This window comes from Halichoerus grypus, chromosome 14 (genome assembly GCF_964656455.1).
Source record: "Halichoerus grypus chromosome 14, mHalGry1.hap1.1, whole genome shotgun sequence".
NCBI classification, from domain to species: domain Eukaryota; kingdom Metazoa; phylum Chordata; class Mammalia; order Carnivora; family Phocidae; genus Halichoerus; species Halichoerus grypus.
The window spans coordinates 86,276,852-86,297,768 of record NC_135725.1 but is presented as its reverse complement, the minus strand read 5'-3'; the positions used below and the strand labels follow the sequence as shown (position 1 = coordinate 86,297,768).

General features: G+C 45.1%; 1 protein-coding gene across 3 annotated transcripts in view; it reads right to left on the bottom strand.

The window, feature by feature from the left end:
• The window catches only part of STXBP1 (syntaxin binding protein 1), a 70,226-nt gene that overhangs the window by 17,534 nt on the left and 31,775 nt on the right, over window positions 1-20,917 (bottom strand). For all 3 annotated transcript variants that reach the window (XM_036112823.2, XM_036112824.2, XM_036112825.2), the window contains exons 2-13: window positions 19,506-19,555; window positions 17,569-17,650; window positions 14,019-14,095; window positions 13,106-13,184; window positions 11,843-11,946; window positions 9,963-10,111; window positions 7,669-7,753; window positions 6,744-6,874; window positions 5,680-5,787; window positions 3,591-3,651; window positions 2,173-2,238; window positions 1,350-1,430 (exon numbers count right to left, since the gene is read on the bottom strand). In XM_036112823.2, the coding sequence (XP_035968716.1) occupies window positions 1,350-1,430; window positions 2,173-2,238; window positions 3,591-3,651; window positions 5,680-5,787; window positions 6,744-6,874; window positions 7,669-7,753; window positions 9,963-10,111; window positions 11,843-11,946; window positions 13,106-13,184; window positions 14,019-14,095; window positions 17,569-17,650; window positions 19,506-19,555 (1,073 nt within the window). The remainder of the gene's footprint in view (window positions 1-1,349; window positions 1,431-2,172; window positions 2,239-3,590; window positions 3,652-5,679; window positions 5,788-6,743; window positions 6,875-7,668; window positions 7,754-9,962; window positions 10,112-11,842; window positions 11,947-13,105; window positions 13,185-14,018; window positions 14,096-17,568; window positions 17,651-19,505; window positions 19,556-20,917) is intronic.

Sequence of the window (20,917 nt, the reverse complement as noted above, 5' to 3'; positions counted from 1 at the left end):
GCTTCATGACTCAGGCAAGAGTCACATCCACTGTAGAGAGACCAGAGAAGGCTGCACATCAGCCTCAGGAAACCATGAACCATTCACTCTGTTCTCAGAGACCAATGGCTGCAACCCTCCCTGGAGCGTCTGAGGGAGAGAGCCAGGAGGAAGTCACAGTGCCTTTCTGTCCTGACCTGGGATGTCCTACATCATGTCCTCCACACTCTGGGCTCGCCTGAAGGTTCCCTCCTCTAAAGACCCCATGAGTCCATAACCATCATGGTCTCGAGTTCGTGGTCTGTCCAGGCCGAGGAACGTGGGTGCCCCCAGGCCCCTTCACCTCTCAGAGCTACCACCATCCTCAACAGACTTTTGTGCAGTGGGACCTGAGTCTAATACTCTCTAAAGGTCCAATTAAATGTAACGAGTTCAACAAATACTATGGAGCACTTCTGAAAAAATGTACGCTTCCAAGGATTCATCCTGACTGCATTTTACTGATATAGGGATGCCCTATTTTCCAGACAGTCCAGTTCTTTTGGAGAGGATGCCCTGTGCTTGCCAAGATCGCCCATGAAACTAATGGACTTCTGCAGGGTCACTTCCCCTTGGAAGAGCGTCAATGAATCAGGACAAGTCTGACAAACCCAAGCTGGCCTGTCACATCACGCTGGAAGATGTAAATCTTAGCTTCACACTGCGAACCTGAGCCGTTCTTTCTCACCGCGGCTTCACACTCGCTTAATGCCCTCCCTTGCCTTGGAAGCTGACCCTAGCTGAGGAATGTTCTCACACTTGGAGAATGGAGGGCCAGGATTAGTGATTCCACACAACACTCCTGGAAAATGTGGCAGCATTGTTATTTCCTTTTGCAGATGAGGAAAATAAAGCAGAAATAGGCACATCAAACAAATCAGTGACAGAGACAGAATTCAAATCCCAAACTGCTGACTTTCAGTCCTAATCGTGATCAGGGAGGCTGTGGGTGAGTTTCTGACATGCTACTGCACTAGCTTTTCTCAGCATCTAGGTCTCCAAAGCTGGTGTGGCCACAGCAGGAGAAAAATAAACTCAGAATATAAAACTCAGCCAGCCTTGTCAGTGTAGGGCTCAGAGATCCATATATCTCTCTTCAGACGTTCCAAGGAGCCAGTAGAAAGTCAGACATGCAAAATCCAAATGACACAGCATTCCAGACCAATCTAGTCCCTACCATTGAGAGTGGAAGTGCATTGATTGGCTCCAGAGTTGAGACAACGTGATCTAGTAGACTTCTATATCCTATGATTCTGCGGGATGTTCAAGGTCAGATGTTACAATTCAGCTGGGTCAATGGGCATGGCAGAAAGAGAAGGAAAAGGTTCTACCTGTTCCACTCGGCAGAGTTTATCCACGGTGCCTTGGTAATGCTTCATGCAGTCTTCGGCCAGGTGCAGGTGAGTCGAATACTGGGAAAAAACAGAGAGTGTGTGATCAAGAAATCACTCACTCACAAGAAATCACTCATGCAACATCTACTGAGCTCCTACTACGTATAAACACTATGCAGTGCAAAAAGGAGATTCCAGCCTCATAAAGGAGATAAAACATGCATTCCAGCAGGAACACAAACATCATGACAGAAAATTCTGTGTGTCAAAAGAGAGGGACAAATTGCTTCCTAAAGGAGGCAAGTGGAGGGAGGAATCCTTTATGAGGGTAGGGTGGTACAATGGTTCTACAATGTATCCACGAATTCTTTGATACCCCTCCTTCTAGGAGGTGGAGCTTAATTCCCCCCTCCTCGAGTGTTGGTTGGATTCAGTGACTCGCTTCTAACAGAGTGTGGAGGACATGATGTAGGACATCCCAGGTCAGGACAGAAAAGGCACTGTGACTTCCTCCTGGCTCTCTCCCTCAGGTCACTCACTCTGGAGGAGGCCAGCTGCCATGTCATGAGCACATTCAAACAGCCCAGGGGAGAGGCTCATGAGGTGAGGAATTGAAGGATAAAGAGAGAAAAGATGAAGAGGAGAAAAGAAAGTCATAGGAAATAAAAGTTATCCAGACTTTCAGCTTTTCCTAATAAAACTGGAAGCTGATTAAAAACTTGTGGATTTCAATGTATCAGTCAGTACAGTGGGGCTCTGAGAGGTCTTACTGCAACTGTTTATACTCAAGATTCAAACCCATCATTTGGGATGGTCGTACCTTGCTGAGCTCTTTCTGGTACTGGGGCATCTTCTTCAGCATCTGGGACAGGTCCCGCATGGTAGTCTACAAGGGGAAGGAAAACATATGGTCTCACTCCAATGGCCCTGACCTAGGAGGCTCTGCAAGGGTGGTGGGCACAGGGCAGGACAGGAGCCAGCACCAGACTTCCAAGTGCATGCTCAGAAACTCTCGAAGCTATTAAGCCCAAGATCACCGTGGGTTTAGATTTCCAGGCCTCTGGTTCAAAAAATTATTGATCCAAATACCATAACTATCTTATAGGTGGGGAAGTGAACTCCAAAGGGTAGCAATTATGTTTTATTTATTGGACTAGAAAGTTCCTGAGAGCATAATTCTTGCCAGGAAAGAGCAATTTTTCTCCCCCGTGCGGCCTTTCTGCTTACTCAGCTCAAGCAGTCTTGAAATTGAGTTCACATTTCACCCCAGCAGAAAGGCTACAGTTGTGTAGACAGGTAGCAAGAAGGAAGAAGCTGGGAAAGGGCTGGGATGTGCATCCTGACAGGTGAAAGAGGTCTGTTTACTTGCTAACTGTGTGACCCACCTAATTCCACCCTTATCCAACAAAAATTTATTGAATTACTACTATATACCAGGTGAGGTGCTGGAGATACAAGAACAGAACAAACAAACAAAAAAGAGAGCTTCCTGCCTTTTTGTGGAGCTACCATCTAGCAGAGGAGCCATTCCGACTGAGATGATTAGTGTTCTTCGGAAAATCACAAGTGTGGATACAGAGGTGCAGAGAGGCACCTCACTAGTCTGGGGGGGGGTAGGGAAGGTTTCCCTGAGAAAATGATGCCTGAGCCAAAGGACCAGGACTTCACAAGGCAAGGCCCAGGCAAGGAACTCAGGCATGGCTGGAGCAAGGTGGTGGGTACAAGCGGGTAGGGGGCAGACCTAAGAGTCTGGGGAGCCTGATGGCCTGGTGCTATAAGGTGTGTCCATGAGTGAGTGAGACTTGATTCTACTGGGAACAGAGTCACCAAATGGTTTTAAGCAAGCTTAAAATACAGTCAGAGCTGTATTTGCCTTGACCACGATGGGTAAACCACCTCTGATGAACCCATGTCAGGGTAAGGAGAGGACCAGGCAAGTTATGAATTCTAATTCCACCACAAGCTAAAAAAGGTTTCATAGTTCTTCTGGCTTAAACTGAATTATGATCTAAAACAGTAAATATTAATCTTTAGGGTAACAAAATGAAGATCTCTATAAACATCAAAAGATGAGGGCTCCGATCTCAATCTTGAATGCAAAAATAAGACAAAATGATATCAGATGAAGAGGTGACAATAACTCATTAGTCCTGTGCCATGGAGGCATCCTGCCGACCAGCTCTCAGAAAGAAGACAGGGATTAGCCTAAAGGACATGGGAGCTCTAGTATGCATTTACCTTCTCTCCAGTATTCATTCTCTTGCTGGAAGAAAAGTCTTTCAGAGAACGGGTGACTTCCCTAGAAGACAGAAGGAGGCAGCTAAGTTTCGCAGCAACGCCTTGGGCCTCCATGTGGACGCCACAGAAGTGCTGCGAGGTTCTTCCTTCAGGAACATGTGGCAAGTCTTCCTGCCAGTAAGGTATGCATTTAAAGTGATTTTTGAAGAAGAGAGAGAGGGATACATCATTTTCCTAACTAATATTCTAAAGCAGGGTCTCCAGAGGGGGGTGTACGGGATGATTGGAGAGAAGAAATTATTAGTACATCTATTTATGTTTACTTTACTCCATCCTTAAATTTATGCTTTTGTATATACTGTAAAACATACATATTACTACAATTAACTATATAGTTAATTCATAAATAAACTTGCATATTGGAAATGTGAAGCAACATTTTCCTAAGGTTGAGTGATCCGAAAAGTTTGGGGCCACTTACCTGAACAACTGAACTATCCAAGACTGTGTTATTTTCCCACTCTTCCTTGTGAACTTACTGAGGATATCACCAACTCAATGTAGCAGACAGAATGTCTTTCTGCAAGGGGCACCTGGGTGGCTCAGTCGTTAAGTGTCTGCCTTTGGCTCAGGTCATGATCTGAGGGTCCTGGGATTGAGCCCCGCATTGGGCTCCCTGCTCGGCAGGAAGGCTGCTTCTCCCTCTTCCTGCCTGCTTCTCCCTCTCCCACTCCCCCTGCTTGTGTTCCCTCTCTCGCTGTCTCTGTCAAATAAATAAATAAAATCTTTAAAAAAAAAAAAAAAGAATGTCCTGCAAAAGCAGAATTTTTATTTATAGCTTAAAGGTCTTAGAAAAACATTCAGGTGTTAGGGGCACCTGAGTGGCTCAGTTGGTTAAGCATCTGCCTTTGGCTCAGGTCATGGTCTTGGGGGTCCTGGGGTCAAGCCCTGGTGCCAGTCTGGTGGGGCTCCCTGCTCAGTAGGGAGTCTGCTTCTCCCTCTGCCTCTGCCCCCCACCCCCAACTGTGCACTCTCTCTCTCAAATAAATAAACAAAATCTAAAAAAAAAAAAAAAAATTCAGGGTGCCTGGGTGGCTCAGTCGTTAAGCGTCTGCCTTCAGCTCAGGTCATGATCCGGGGTCCTGGGATCAAGCCCCACATCGGGCTCCCTGCTCAACGGGAAGCCTGCTTCTCCCTCTCCCACTCCCCCTGCTTGTGTTCCCTCTCTTGCTGTCTCTCTCTCTGTCAAATAAATAAAAAGATCTTTAAAAAAAAAACAAAGAAAGGGGCACCTTTCGTCTGCCTTCGGCTCAGGTTATGGTCCCAGGGTCCTGGGATTAAGCCCTGCATCGGGCTCCCTGCTCGGTGGGGAGCCTGCTTTTCCCTCTCCCATTCCCCTGCTTATGTTCCCTCTCTCGCGGTGTCCCTATCAAATAAATAAATGAAATCTTAAAAAAAAAAAATTCAGGTGTTAGAAACATTTTGAAACATCTTCAGAGCAAGGTACGGGTGCTGTATATACACGTTAGCTCTTGCTTGGAAATTTTAGGGATGACAACAGCGGAAGAAGATGACACACCGGCTATATAAAAGAAAATCGAATTGATGCAGTGTAATCTGGATCTTTCAATGGAAGGAACTGGCTTTATTTATTTATTTATTTTTAAGTAGGCTTTATGTCTAACGTGGGGCTTGAACTCACGACCCTTAGATCAAGAGTTGCGTGTTCTACTGACTGAGCCAGCCAGACGCCCCAGGCACTGGCTTTAAACATTTAGTGTTTACAAAGCATTTCCTGAGAGCTACAGATGTTTTCTAAAAATACTAAGAGCTACCTGAACACAGAGTGGATTTTCTCACTTGGCGAAGTTGGTGTCACTCGAGCTGAGATTAGAAGGGCTTCATCATCACTGGTTATCATGTGGGTGAATTCATCCACTGAGCAGCTCTGTGCAAGCTGCCCAGAGTGTGCACATGAGCGACTGCCATCTGGAGAAAGGGTTTTGCCTGCACTCTGGGGTGAGCCCTGGAGCTGGGGCGGCGGGGTGGCCGGGGTCCCTGGGGAGGGGCGGAGGCAAGGGGCTCTTACTGGGACACTTCCGCGATGTGCTTGTGGCGCAGTGCTATCCAGAGGTCGTCATCCTCGTCCAGGAGCACCTCCTTCACCCGTGCCTCTCCAATGCCACTTGTCTCGTACCTGGAGAGGAGACATCCCCACGAAGTTCATCCAGCCCCGTCCGATTTGTAACAGACGAGAGCTTACGGTCTCGGCCATCTGAGGGGTCACTGTCCGCGGCAGGGGTGCTGCATCAGCACCTGACACAGCAGCAGCTTCTCGGGCAGGGAGAGACCCAGAGTCAATGTTTTAAAATCTGCAGGGTGAGCCGGTATGTGCTCAAGTCAGGATACAGGTGGGTTCAGAGCTACTTGTAAGGGAAAGTCAGAGATCACGCTTGCTCCTTCCTGGGAAGGACCAGGATACCATCCTCAAACATGTGGTACCTAAATTTTCAGTTTTAAAATCAGGTACCTGCAACAGGTCCTCAGCATATTTTTACATGTGAAATCACGAACATCTAAGGGAAAGCAAGAATTACAAGTACCAACAGGGAGGAAAACTGACATTCAGTCACATTTTTAGAACCTTAGTTTTGAAACCACATGAGAACAATACAGTCTGTTTCCAAAAAAAGAAAAATTAGTTTTTAGAAACTGAGTTTTGGGTGATTGTTACCAAGAAAAATGTTGTTTATAATGAAGAAAACAGCTCCTTTGCAAATAAAGTTCAGTAAGAAACTTCTGTTGATATATTTTCTTATATTTCATGACCTATAAATAAGAAGTTTTAACTCTGAATAAGCTATGCACACATGTGGGTGCACAGACACACACATCCACACACCTCAAGCAGGCTCTGAGCTGAGGTGACATGAGCTGTGAACTAAAGATCTAAAGTTCTTGTTCTCCCCCAAAGGGGCACGAGCTCCTGGCTGCTAATGCCACATAGATTTGGGAACTCACAGAAAAGCTTGCAGGCTCATTAGCAAGACTCTATCAATGCACCTGCTTTCCCTAGGATGAAAGACATCCTTTTTCTCAGGTTAGAGGTGCATTTGGTTTGCTTGCAAAGCCGTACTGGGTCTGTACACTTACTTGTATACATCATTTTCAATGGGCAGCAGGTCATAGCTCATAGCCTGAAAAGTCAGTTCGTGAAGCACGGGGGAGCTGGGGTCGAAGCCGCGGTCCAGGATCAGGAGCTGGGAGCGCGCCTTGTCTGGGCCCTGGAAGGACAGACACAGGGAAGGCTTTCACAAGCCACCCATACAACTCCAGTCTCTCCCACTGGTGCAGCTGCCCCTCCTGTAAAAGCAGCCCCAGGAAGTGACCTCTGAGATAAAACCTGCTAAAATAGCACTGACTAGTCCATTTGCTGCTTGACAGGAACACCAGTAAACACCATGCAAAAATCCAGTATGCCTATTTCCTAATGAGGGTCCTTTAAAGTAGATCCAAAACTGTGGCTGGGGTCCAGAGTGAGCTTATGAAGGAGAGCACCACCTGGGTTTGCTTATAAATAGGGTGACCCACCATCCAGTCTGCCTGGGACCCAGGGGTTCCCAGGACCTGGGACTTTTAGTTTTAAAATTATGATAGTGATAGAACAGTTCTGTCCTGATTGCAGTGGGGGTTATGTGAATCTCTACATGTGATGAAATCGCACAGAACCATCCACACATGCGAGCACACGTACAAACTAGTCAAATGTGATTAAGGGCTGGAGACTGTGCCAATATCAATTTTCTGGTTTTGATACTGTACTTACTATTGAGGGTGTTCCCAGGACACAGGACTTTCAGTGCTAACCCTGGGCAAGTCCCAGCAAACAGACACAGGTTGGGCACCCTACACAGAGCAGAATCTGCATCCCCCCCCACCCAATGCTTGAGCATCTCACTGAAGGCCAGTGGCGCCCACGCACACTCTGGGAGCGACAGAACCCAGCTGTCCCCAGGACTGCCATACAAACGCTGTGCTCACTTGGCGAGAGAGCCACGTGCACCAAGTCCAGGCTTACCTCGCCCATTGTTGGGTCATCGGCTTTGTAGGCATCGAGCTTGTCCTGGATTAGCTGAGCCAGCAAAGCATTGTCCTTGTATTCCCTGACAAAGGAGGAGTGACAACAGGGTGAACTGGCCATGCACCCACCCGACGGCGCTGACTGTCCTCAGGGTGGAAGGCAGGAAGTGCAAGGAGGGTCAGGGGAGATAAGCTTCACCTGTATTGTTCTTTTACACTGAGGATATATTCATGTATTACACATACAATTTAAAATGACAAATAAAATGCTTTGCTCAGTGCCTACAACATAAATGATTTTCTAGTTCCTTTTTTTTTTTTTAAAGATTTTATTTATTTATTTGACAGAGAGAGAGTGTGCAAGAGCAGAGGGGAGGAGCAGAGGGAGAGGGAGAAGCAGGCTTCCCGCTGAGCAGGGAGCCTGATGTGGGGCTCGATCCCAGGACCCTGGGATCCTGACCTGAGCCGAAGGCAGACGCTTAATGACTGAGCCACCCAGGTGCCCCTCTAGTTCCTTTTAAAAAAAAAATCCAGGGGCACCTGGGTGGCTCAGTTGTTAAGCATCTGCCTTCAGCTCAGGTCATGATCCCAGGGTCCTGGGATGGAGCCCCGCATTGGCCTCCCTGCTCAGCGGGAAGCCTGCTTCTCCCTCTCCCGCTCCCCCTGCTTGTTCCCTCTCTCGCTGTGCCTCTCTCTGTCAAATAAATAAAATCTTAAAAAAAAAAAATCCAAATGGATATAGAGGCAGTCTTTCCCACTGGCTTCAGAAAAACCACCACACTTCAACAGAGGGTCCTGGCCATCCACTCTCCTCCCATTATCAGGTTGTCTGAGCCTCACCCACCTGATTCTCACTTCCCTCAATTCAAATCCCCTTGGGTCTTGTTTTGTGTTGCTCGCAGGTGACACTTCTGCTGGCAGAGCCAGAAAGATGTAAGTGAGAGCTGGTGGACCTCTCCCCTTGGCCAGGCCTGACAGCACTTCCTGGGGCTCCTCCCAACTGTATAGAGTGTGTGGCTGCTGCCTGTCACCTGGCCAGGCTCAGTGCTGAAGCAGCTCCATTCCCATTCCACCCCCTCCACAAATGAACTCCAAGCTCCCCCGACCCTGTCAGGAGATATGGCCTGGCCCCCATTTCTTAATTTCCACCGGGCTTTTGTCAGGGAATACCAATAATAGAGGGAGGGGCTTTTCCATGGCTGCACATTCCAGCAGACGAGGAGTCAGTAAGGACAGGCCGCCACGGTGGTCCTTGGCACCGCGAGTTCAGGCCCTTCGCTCCCCCTGCAGCGGCCACCCCCTGGGTCTCCCTGCCTCACTGCTGCTCTCACTCCCCCGTGCAAATTCCCCCCAAAGGTCCCCACTGATAACCACTAAATGACATAATCCCAAGCCTGGCCTCCAGGGCCTCCAGGAATAGCTTCAGAGTTGCCCCACTGAGTTGCCCTCCAGAGACGCCCCACAGCCCTCCACAGTCACTCTGCCAGAATGCCAATCCTTCTCAAATTTGCCCTTTGCTTTCCCAACTCCAAACTTCCATTCATCCCAACGGCAAGAGCCAACTGTCCACACAAAGTACCCTGTGCTCCTCATTGGTCTACTGAAATCCGAAACTGCCCTTTAAGACCTTGTTCAAATGTCACCTCTGGTCTGAAGCCCTTCTTGACCCCCTCAGCTCAAAGGGCTCTCTCCCGACTCTGGATGTCCAGGCCCTTGTCCTGTGCGCGGGCACTGGTCTCGCAGGCCCTGCAGTTTAGGGGTGCACACCTTATGCACACAGGTGTCGGTATGCGTGTTACCTTCCCTTCTAGATCAAGGGCTTCTAAGCGCCGGGGCTGTGTCTTCAAGATAAGTACTCTCTCCCCAGCACTAAGCACACAGCAGATAAGTAGTAAGTGAATGACTTTATAAAATCTAGGGAATATGTCCTTTGGAGAATTATCCTTGTATTTTTTCTTACTCCAGAACACCTTCTACAAAGACGGTATTTGTTTTGAAAGGTTAGAAAGAGCTAAAAAACCACAGGAAGCCTGGATTGTGGTTACACAGGGGTTCACATTTAGCTATTCAGTAATTGAATATATATATTTCATGCCCTTTTCTGGATGCATTATTATATTTCACAATAAAATTTAGAGACTATCAAAAACATTGGAAGAACGATTATAAATGCAAGATACTCAAATCTTGACCCTCTTGAGACAACTGCCAGAGGAATCTCAAGATAAAAGGAAGCTACTCGCCCGGTGGGCACATGGAGGCCGCTGAAGGCAGACTGGCATGCTGCCTTACCCCCGGTACCGCACAGCTGGGTACTCCTTCAGGGTGGCACACAGAGTTGCAATCTGCTCTGCCAGGCGTTCCAGTATAGGATTCTTCATCTGAGCCTTGTGGGGACTGTAGAAGCTCTGGAAAGAGTCTGCAGAGTCCAAGGAATACACCTGAGAAGGAAAAGAAACAAGAAAAAAAATTATATAATATATATCATGTTTGCATCCAGAATGCTGAACCGTTGGGAGTTTTCTCCAACCTTGGTAGTGAGTCTATAAACATATTCTCATTTATTCTACAAATATGTGCTGGGTGTCTGCTGCAGGCCGGTTATTGTGCTAAACACTTGGGAACTATCAGTGACCAAAACATGACTGTCCTCGAGGAGTGTGCAATCTTACAAAAGAATAACATAACCATAAACAATAAGCATAGTGAAAAGTAAACTATATGATATGTGAGAAACTGGTTTAAGTGTATGAGAACATGACAGAGCAGGGAAAGAATGCCTGGAGGGCCGCCGGGAGGGAGGACAGCAGGCCTCCTTGAGAAGGTGATGTACGAGCAAGGGCTTGAAGGAGGTGAGGAGTTTCTCACCAGCAGGAGACTTCCACATGGAGGCAATAGCTAGCGCCAAGGCCCTGGGGCAGGTATGTGCTCAGAGTGTCTGATGAACAATGAGGAGGCCAGAAGAAGAACAGGAGAGGAGATTAGTATAAGACCTTTTAGGCCATTATGAGTTTAGGTTTTTATAAGTAAGGGACAGGCTGGAAATCATCTGTGACTGGGGCAGATAAAGGAGCTTTTTATGGATTTGATAATTTCCTATCCTCAGTAATACACTGTCAGTATTTTTCTTCTTATTCTAGAAGTTTAAAATTTCCTCTTAAATTACCTAGTCTATCAGCTATCAGTAATTTCTCAGAATCTCACTTTTGTCAACTACCTTGATCTTCTAGAAAACCTGTGGTTAAAAAAAAAGTTTATTACTTTTTAAAAATATATGAAATGTAATCTGGTTGAATATACTAAAGTTGTGTTTTGTTAAATCCAGGTAGGCTCATACAGAGAAAAAAATTCCTGCCTTTAAGCTGGAAACAGGCCTGACGTTAAGTGCTGAGGGAAAGACACTGTCTTTAAGTGTTCACACTGTATGTTCTCCATCCCTCCTTACCCAAGAACAGGTCACTCTCTGATGTCTAGAAGCTGATCTATAAAGATGCCATAAGCCACAGTCAACTTTTACAAAATGCCTAAGAGTTCTGTTAGTTTTGTTTCTTATTTGCCAGGAGAAGACATGTTAACCGATCTTACAAAATGAAGATATAAATTTTGTACGCTCTCTCACAATCAGCTTCACCTTTACTGGCTTAACAGCCTAGTTTTTTTCCCAAGGGGAGAGGTTTGTCGCCACGCTCCAGCATCTGAAGTGTTAACAGCCACTGACGAAGGCTACCATCTGCTCCTCCAGCAGAGCGTGAGGGAGGTGATCTCTGCACAAAACCAGTCTCCCGTGCAGCAGATGGGTGTTGTCTGATCCCTTCCCCTGCTCTCCTTCCCTGCTCTTTCTGGACTGGCTACCTCTGGTTATTCAAGGAGTCAGCCAGTAGGAGCGAACGCTGTGAGCAAGGATGAAATGCACACAAAGAAAGGCATGAGGGCTTTAAAAAAAAAAAAAAAAGCCAGAAATAACCAGAGAGTAAGATGAGGGCCTCAGGCAGACCCGTAAGGAACACTTGTTTCCATTCCATCAACGTCCACTTATGACAGGTCATTCGGCAATTCAGAATACGATGTCTTCCTCCCCCACTCTGCTTACTGCACCTCTGTCAGGACCTGCCAGAGCTCCTGATGGAGCAGCGAGGATGCAAACTTTCTACACACTCCCCACTCAGCCTCACCTGGGACTCGTAGGGGAGAAATGCAATGTTGATTTCCGTCAGAGTTTTGATGACTTTGGCTGCCCGAGATTTCACCAGCTCATTAAACAGGGCATCTGGACAAGCTGCAAGAAGGACAAAAGACAGCAAGTTTTCCCATCCATTTCAACAGTTGCACACGTCTGGGGGATTTTCTATTTTATTAGGATTTTAAGAAGGCAACTAGAAAGTTCGTCCCATCCTAGAATATCCCCTATCTCTAGGGTACAAAAGGAATGTAAAATCACCCAAAAGGCTCTCAACATCTAATAGAGAAGCAAATGGCAAAAAAGACTGAGATACTGAGAGCTAATAAGCTAATAATACTACTTTCTGATATCAAGGAAAGGAAAAAACCCAAGGGATAAGGAAAAGGCCTGTGATACGAACAGACACGACACATCTGACATGTTTATGAAAAATACAATAAGGAAAAATGAAACCACTGGCAAGGTGGTGTAGGCATTTCTCTGGGACGCTTGCAGGAGCTCGGCTGCACAGGAGACCCACTTGATGGGGAAACTGGGACTGCCAGGGGCTCTCCTGGGCCAAACAAATGGGTTTGTGTTCTCAGAAAAGCATTTTCGGTTTATTATTACTAATGTCACCTCTCTGCTCCTTTTTTATGCATATTCAAATAGTATACAATTATTCTTTGCAAGAACCTTTCCCATTTCCTCAGTGGTGAGCTCTGTGGGGCTTTCCCTAAAGAGAAGAACGGTGGGAGCACTGCTATTGCTGACATTTTAAGTCAGCCAGCTCAACTCCTCTCTCTTGCTCTTAACAAAGATTGACCAAGATGATTCTGCACTAGGCTCCATGCGCAAAACCTCCACAAAATAAGAAAGTGAATTCCAGGACAATGATGCAGTTTCCGTCTGCTACCATCACCGCCAGACTGGACTATTTTTGTAGTTGAAAAACTGATGAAAATACAACACAGTTTATGGTGATACCTGGAAGTCTATTCAGTGAAACATCAAAGCTAGCACTGGAAAATTATTCTCAGCATTAAACCCTCTAGTCCTTAGGAGAGATGCTATTTTCCATCAGGAAGGACGGCATGACCGAGTAGGTTTGTCTTTGTATGTGTTTATTTTTGTCTCTTATGCAATTTATCTTCTGAAGAGAGTATAAAAGCTCAGGAGAAACATGGCAACAACCCATTTCTTCCCTACTGATCAGCCTTGCTGTGCAGAAATGCTAACCTGAAGGACAGGGGTGGCACCTGCCAGCTGTACTCACAGTCCGTGAAGAAGACGTGCGCAGCCCGGTACTTAGCGGTTGGTGGGTCCTTAAAGTCACCGATGAGAGAGTGGACAGACTGTAGAGAGGAAAAAAAGAGGGAACTGAATCCAGTTCTAGAAGCAAATGGGACCTATCTGAACTGGGTTAAATCCAAGCTGCTTGTGCAAAATAGCAGGGGATTTTTTAATGTATAATTCATGTTTGCCCATAACGGAGTTCTGAAGACTTAAAATTAGGATTGTTTCAGAGTTTAGATGAACAAAGCCTTCTTAGCTCATTCCGGAAGACAGAGTCTGTTCTTTGGAGCCACTATAACTTGGGTTCCTGAGAAGATATTCACAGAAGAGGAAACTGGTCAAATACTTTCCAGGAAACTCACACTGATGAAGTTCTGGCAACTTCAGATATAAGCCAGTTTTCAAAAGTGAAAAGAAAGGGACTGGAAAACTGAAGGGAATTTATACAGATTAAGAGACCTAAGAAAACTATCAACCAAATGCAAGGAGGTGCATCTTGTCTGGATACTGACTTGAACCAACCTCCCAAAATGTTAAGACAGGTAATTTTCAACACAACCTGGATATGATGATATAGACCCAAAAGTACAAAATGCCAGAGTTCTGAAGGTGGGTCACTAATTAGACACAGTGGATCTCCTCCGTAGAGAAGGAGTGCAAGAGGGGGGAATTAGACTGACCCGGGCCTGGCCTTCTGGACAGCGGTGGTATTTCAGAGAGCTTAATGCACTCTCACTCCACACTGCACCCCTCCTTCCCTGTGTGTGGATTGCACGCTTAATCAGAGCAGTGTGTTAAATGCGCGCTTAACCTAGAAACGTCAGACACCGCGCCACAGACGCCAAGCCAGCATGCGCAACCTTAGCCAAAGCTCCTCCGGGGGTGGCACTTGCCTTCTCAGACGGAGTGATGAGATACACAGCCTCCAGGCTGGGGAGCGGCTCTCTGCGCTTGTTGATGTCTTCCACGACTAGACAACAAACAGCAACCCACAATCAATAAGAAAACAGAACCAGTGATCATAGAACTAGAGACAATCTAGACAGGCCCCCTTCAGACTGCTGCAGGTGAAAATCTCTGGGGCGAGGGTTGGAAATCACTTGCCCCTTCCTTGGAGTTACCACATTCCACTGCCTCACGACGCTCAAGAGGTTAGAAAACCTGAAATTTTATCACACTAAGTATTTCCCTTTTCAGTTTAAGTAAACCCCTTGATCTCATGGTTAAAAATGGGAAAATCCTACCTCTTTCTGTCACCAACAGTCTTTTACCTCTTCCTTCGGGTTTTTTCTCATCTGTCCTAAATAATCCCAATTCCTTTAGAATTTCCAGGTGGAGTTTATCAACAATTGGATAGTTTTTATCATTTTCTTCTGTATGTCACATGAAGATATTCCAAACATGCCCTCTGTATAACACAGTCCTTCCCAATAGTTCAAAGACTAAACATATTTTGTTAAACCACAAGCATTTGGTTTGCTTGTTTCCTTTACAGTTATGTCAGCTACTTCACCTGGGAAGAAGAGCTTCCAGGATAATCCTCATCTCACCAGCCCCCCGATAAAGCTTAGGATGTGCTATCTCTGCTGTACTGTCCTCTGGTACAGAGAGAACAGTACAATCACTTGGTGCCATTCTTCCCATGCAGAGGATTTAAGCAAATATAAGTATCACTTTAGGATGATACCTTGTAACATTCATAAAGACTTTTCACCCCAAATAATGTTCAAATACCAAAATCCTTCAACCACCTACTTTACCAGTAGTTATAGATTTCTGAATTTCATATGCGAACAATACTTCCCCCAAAATGTTTTGGGGGTTCCACATAGGATTGCTTTTCAATTTTGCCAAGCAAAGAGCTTTTTTAGAACCCACCTTTGGGAGTAGGGAAAAGTCTGTGTGCAGCAGGGGAAGAGCTGAACCTTCATCTACCACAGGGAGCTAAAAGATAACATCTACCATCAATGAATCCAAAGGTAATAGGCTAAGTATTTATCTAGAAATAGCAAAAGGATAACCAGAAGAAAGAGCAGACCCTGAGGGAGAAAGGAGTGGGGGCCAGGATGCTGCTGCTTCTTCATTAGAAGTTCCTTAGCTCCATTTGGCTCTATCGCCCCTTAACTTGTGCATTTTTTGCTTTGAGATAGGAAAAAAATAGCTTTAAAAATTCAGTGAAGAGGGACGCCTAGGTGGCTCAGTTGGTTAAGTGACCAACTCAGGTTGTGATCTCAGGGTCCAGGGATGGAGCCCCTCATTGGGCTCCTCACTCAACAGGGAGTCTGTTTGGGATTGTCTCTCTCCCTCTCCCTCTGCCCCTCCCCCGGCTGTCTCTCTCTCTAAAATAAATAAATCAATGAATCTTAAAAAAAATACAATGAAGAAAATAACTTTGTAAGCTCAAAACAGGGGCAAGCCTAGTCTTTGCTCACTGAATGACAAGAAGTCACAGTAAAAACTATGTACTCTCATTTACAGGACTAGGTTTCTGGTGACAGATACACTGGATTTGGAAAAGTGTTTTTAGAAATGAAGGACTTGGGGCACCTGGGTGGCTCAGTCAGTTGGGTGACTGCCTTTGGCTCAGGTCATGATCCCAGGGTCCTGAGATCGAGCCCCACATAGGGCTCCCTGCTGAGTGGGGAGCCTTTTCTCCCTCTCCCACTCTCCCTGCTTGTGCTCACTCTCTCTCTGTCAAATAAATAAAATCTTAAAAAAAAATTTAAAGTAAAAATGAAGGACTCACATCCAAGGTGTGATTATACCCCCAAATTATTACATATACATTCATATGTATATATTTCACATAGAATTTAATCAATAAGAAAATCCATGATATATTATCACCATAATTTCACAATTTAAAAACATTTTAACACCAAATAATAGGAAAGACATAATCTTAGAATAAAGGACAAACCGTTGAATTAAATTAATTTAGCTTAATGAAATCTCAACCCTCCTAGTTCTTCCTCCCATAGTTGTGGTTTGGTAGTAATTTTGATAAAGACCAGCAACAGTCTGCAAGCCACACAGCATATGAAGTCTCCAGGGGAAAAAAATTAGGAAGTAAATTGCAACAGGTGTGTTCCACCCAACATTTTTTTTTTTTTTCAGAGGAAAAACAAAGGTTAACTTCCTTGTTTGAAACAATAGCTCAGAAGGTATTGCTTTTCAATCTTCTGAGATAACTCAGAAGAGAATGCTATTCCAAAGATTAAAATACAGGATCCCTCTTGAAAGGAGCCCCTGAGTAACACAAGAGCTACATACAAATGTGAATAAGAGCTCAAGGACAGGAGCCAGAGGTCTGAGTCCTAGTCTCAGGTGTGAGACACTGGCCAGTGACCTTGAGCAGGTGACTTAACTTTTTTAAAAAGCCTATTTGTTGTGAAATTATAACACACAGTCCAAAGAGTGAATAACACATAAACATACAAATAATTACAAAGTAAACACCTGCGTAAGTGCCTCCCCAGTTAGGAAACAGAACTGGCCAGGACTAATAGAAGTGCACTTGCCATACCCTCACTCCCCTCCCTCCAGAGAGAACCACTGTCCTGACTTGAATGAGATCACTTCTCTTCATGGTTTTACCACGTACACCTGCATTTCACAATAGCATAGCTTAGTTCTGCCTAGTTTTGAACCTTATATAAATGAAAGCACACTGTAAGTATTCTTTTGTATCTTGTTTCTTTTGCTCAACATTATGTGTATCAGATCTACCCATGTGCTTGTGAATAGCCAGAGTTCGTTCATTTTCGTTGTCTATAGTATTCTGCTATGTGACTATACCATGATTTATTTAAACAATGCTCTGTGAACATCCCTGCATGTGCATTCTGGGCACACATGCCTGAGATTGTCTAGGACACATGTCTAACCGTCTGGCTTGCAGGACACACACACCTTCAACTCTATCAGACACTGCCAGTGTTTTTCAAAGTAACCATACTAATGGACACTCTGTCATATAGGAGTTCCCATTTTTCTACATCCTATCTGTCACTTGGCATTACAGAATTTAAATATTCCAATCTGATGAGTGTATAGCAAGATCTCATTCTGGTTTTAACCAACTAACGTAGGTGGGCAATGTTTCATGGATTTCTTGGCTATTTGGATCTCTTCTTTGTTAAGTGGCCGTTCAGGTCTTTTGTGCACTGTTTCTATTGGTGGCCTGCCTTCTTCCCCTTGATTTAACCTGCCTTTCGGCACCTTTACCAGATATTTAATGATTGTCTAGTACTGTATTGGGTGCTAGGGATTTAGCGATAAACAAGAAAGCCTTGGGTCTCTCTCAAGAACTTACAGCCTTACCACCCGGGTTGTTGGAAGAATGTGAAGTCAAGTGAGATAATAATGAATAGGGAGGGGGAAAGCTCGCCAGAAAGAGGAGGCCTGAGTTTCACTCAAGGGCGGAGAGAGAGCTGCGCTCACTTGTTATCCCCTCGGTCATGATGTCTGTCATCTTACAGCAGGAAGACAGCATCCTCATGCTCAGCTGATCGACCACCAGCACCTGGAAGCAAAAAGAATAGCTTACGGCTTGCATGGGATTTGCTATGATTCTCTCATCAGCTTACTGTGTCAGACTTCAAAAAGTGCTCCAGAAAAATAGAATATTAAGTTATAAATACTTCTTATGGGCCAGAAGTTTGCTAACATACATGCTAGCTTTTCTCTCCCATGCCACACCCAAACCTAACCTTCTAGGAGTTAAGAGTTTGTTCTTGCTGACTTAATTTTATAAGCTTAAAAAATTAAAGTTTTTCCATGATGAAGAAAATGACTACTCATAAAAAAGGCAAAAAAAAGAAAAGAAAAGAAATCATCTACAGCACCCACACTCTGAGAAAACCATACTGGAAATTATTTTTTCAGAGCATAAGCTTTTTTTTTTTTTTTTTTAACAAGGAGAATGAACACTCGTGCCACACGTACGGCACGGGAGAGGAGGACTGTGTTGCCAACACCATGAGGATGTACGTGCTGTCTGGGAGCATTCTGTACCTCAGTCCAGACTGGAAGAACAAGAACACGCCAGTCCTGGTCTAAAAGCTCCAGACCCTCAATTCTTCAGCTAACCACTCCTATCTCCATTCAGCCCACATGGAGAGAAGAAGCCATTGGCTAAAACAAGGCTATTTCTCCTCCTCTTTAATGACATAAACCAAGGTAACAGGAGCTAGACGCACTGGGGACCAGAAAGCTCTAAGAACCAATTTGTTTTCATTTTATGAGGCAATTTCCTCAAGATTAGTTTAAAATTCACAAGTCCCTGGGCGCCTGGGTGGCTCAGTTGGTTAAGCAACTGCCTTCGGCTCAGGTCATGATCCCAGGGTCCTGGGATCGAGCCCTGTATCGGGCTCCCTGCTCAGCAGAGAGCCTGCTTCTCCCTCTCCCTCTGCTGCTCCCCCTTCTTGTGCTCTCTCTCTCTCTCTGTCAAATAAATAAATAAAATCTTAAAAAAAAAAAGTCTCCATTAAAAAATAAAATTGGTAAGTCCCCAAGTCTATTACTGATGGGAAGAGTAAGAGAGAAAGAGGAAGACACAAATAAAAGGAGGATGGACGTGCTGGCTAAAACAGAAGCACACAAGGCTGAGGCGGAGACCAAAACCCTTCTGTACCATGCAGCTCTGTTGTTCCTGGACCAAGTGAACTTGAAAATATGTGGGCTCTTGACTGTGGGACAACTTAGGGGCAAGAACGATTGGTACAAACCCTCCAATGACACATGGGGAAGTTCAAGTAAAACAGCGTGTTTTCCTGGCTCCAGACAACCAAGTGACTTTCTGAGTGGAGGACAGCACGCTTTCCCCCTTGAATCACCCACTCTGGTTAAGTGAGGACACAATCAATCTGACTGGCTTAAGGACTTGCGTCCAGCATTGCTCTCAATGCTCTATGAATAAACAAGCTTCCTTCTTTTGTTGTATATAGTCACAGATACATAGGGCTGGACCAGACGAGGGCTTTCCAAACTGGAGATGCTTTCGGGTCACCAGAGGGACTTCCTTCTCTCCCATAGCAAGCAGAATAATTTCACCTTCTTCCACTTCATAGAAGAGGTTCCAGGCAATATTTTGTTTGAATAAAAGAGTTCCACTGCTAAATTGTCCTACCAGATGATCTTTAAGAGAAGCTTTATGACCAAGAGATTTCTTCACCAGGACTGCATAAAATGAGGCAGAATAGATTACCTTTTATTTTGTACTCTCTGGACACAGCAAAAGTCTTGATTTCCTATTTATTCCAACTCTATTTTCTTATATTTTCACCATTTTCCTCCAACTCTATTTTCTTATATTTTCACCATTCTTATATTTTCCACATGAACTCACCTGTTAAGACCATTAATTGTGCTCTACTTACCTTCCATTCCCCCTTCTTCTTTACCTTCTTTATCACATCATGCATGATCTCTAAAAAGGAGAGAGAAAAAAAGAAAGGAAGGAAGGAGGGAAGGAAGAAAGGGAGGAAGGGAAGGAGGGAGGAAAGTTTAATGCAATGTTAACGACTTTCAACACCTGCTTATTATATTAGACTAGGTCATTTCCCCCCACAGGCTTTGTTTTCTCTGTCATACAATTCAACCAATCTGCTTACTGAGCCATAATCAAATTACCACGAACTTTTCTACTTCCTTTATTTTTTATTTTATTTTATTTTTTTTAAGTAAGCTCAAGGCCCAACTTGGGGCTTGAACTCATGACCCTAAGATCAAGAATCACATGCTCTACTGACTGAGCCAGCCAGGTGCTCCTCTTCCTGTTCCTTTAATTTGGTGGTTCTCAAACTTTTTGGTCTCAGGACTTCTTTACACTCTTAAAAATTGAGGACTCCAAAGAATGTTAAGTGGGTAAATATCTATTGATATTTAACACAGTAGAAATTAAACTGAGAGGGGCGCCAGGCTGGGTCAGTGGAGTGTGCAACTCTTGATCTCAGGGGTTGGGAGTTCAAGCCCCACACTGGGTATAGAGTTTACTTAAAAATAAAATCTTAAGGGCACCTGGGTGGCTCAGTTGGTTAAGCATCTGACTCATGATTGCGGCTCAGGTCAAGATCTCAGGGTCCTGGGATCGAGCCCCATGTCAGGCTCTCCACTCAACGGGGAGTCTGCTTGTCTCCCTCTGCCCCTCCCCCTGCTCATGCTCTCTCTGTCTCTCTCTCAAATAAACAAATCTTTAAAAAATTAAACTGAGAAATTTTTTTTTAAAAGATGTTATTTATTTATTTGACAGAAAGAGACACAGCGAGAGAGGGAACACAAGCAGGGGGAGTGGGAGAGGGAGAAGCAGGCTTCCCGCCGAGGAGGGAGCCCGATGCGGGGCTCGATCCCAGAACCTTGGGATCATATACCTGAGCCGAAGACAGACGCTTAACGACTGAGCCACCCAGGCGCCTCTAAACTGAGAAATTTTTTAAGTAATCATTAATTCACTTAAAGTAACAAGAGGAGGGGTGCCTGGATGGTTCAGTGGGGGTTAAGTGTCTGACTTTTGATCTCAGCTCAGGTCTTGAGCCTTGAGTCTTAAAAAAAAAAAAAAAAGGTGACAAAAAAATAACAAGAGGGGTGCCCAGGGATGCCTGGGTGGCTCAGTCAGTTAAGCGTCTGCCCTCAGCTCAGGTCATGATCCCAGGGTCCTGGGATCGAGTTCCGCATCCGGCTCCTTGCTCTGCAGGGAGCCTGCTTCTCCCTCTGCCTGCCGCTCCCCCTGCTTGTGTTCTCTCTCCCTGACAAATAAATAAAATCTTTTTTTTTTTTTAAAAGATTTTATTTA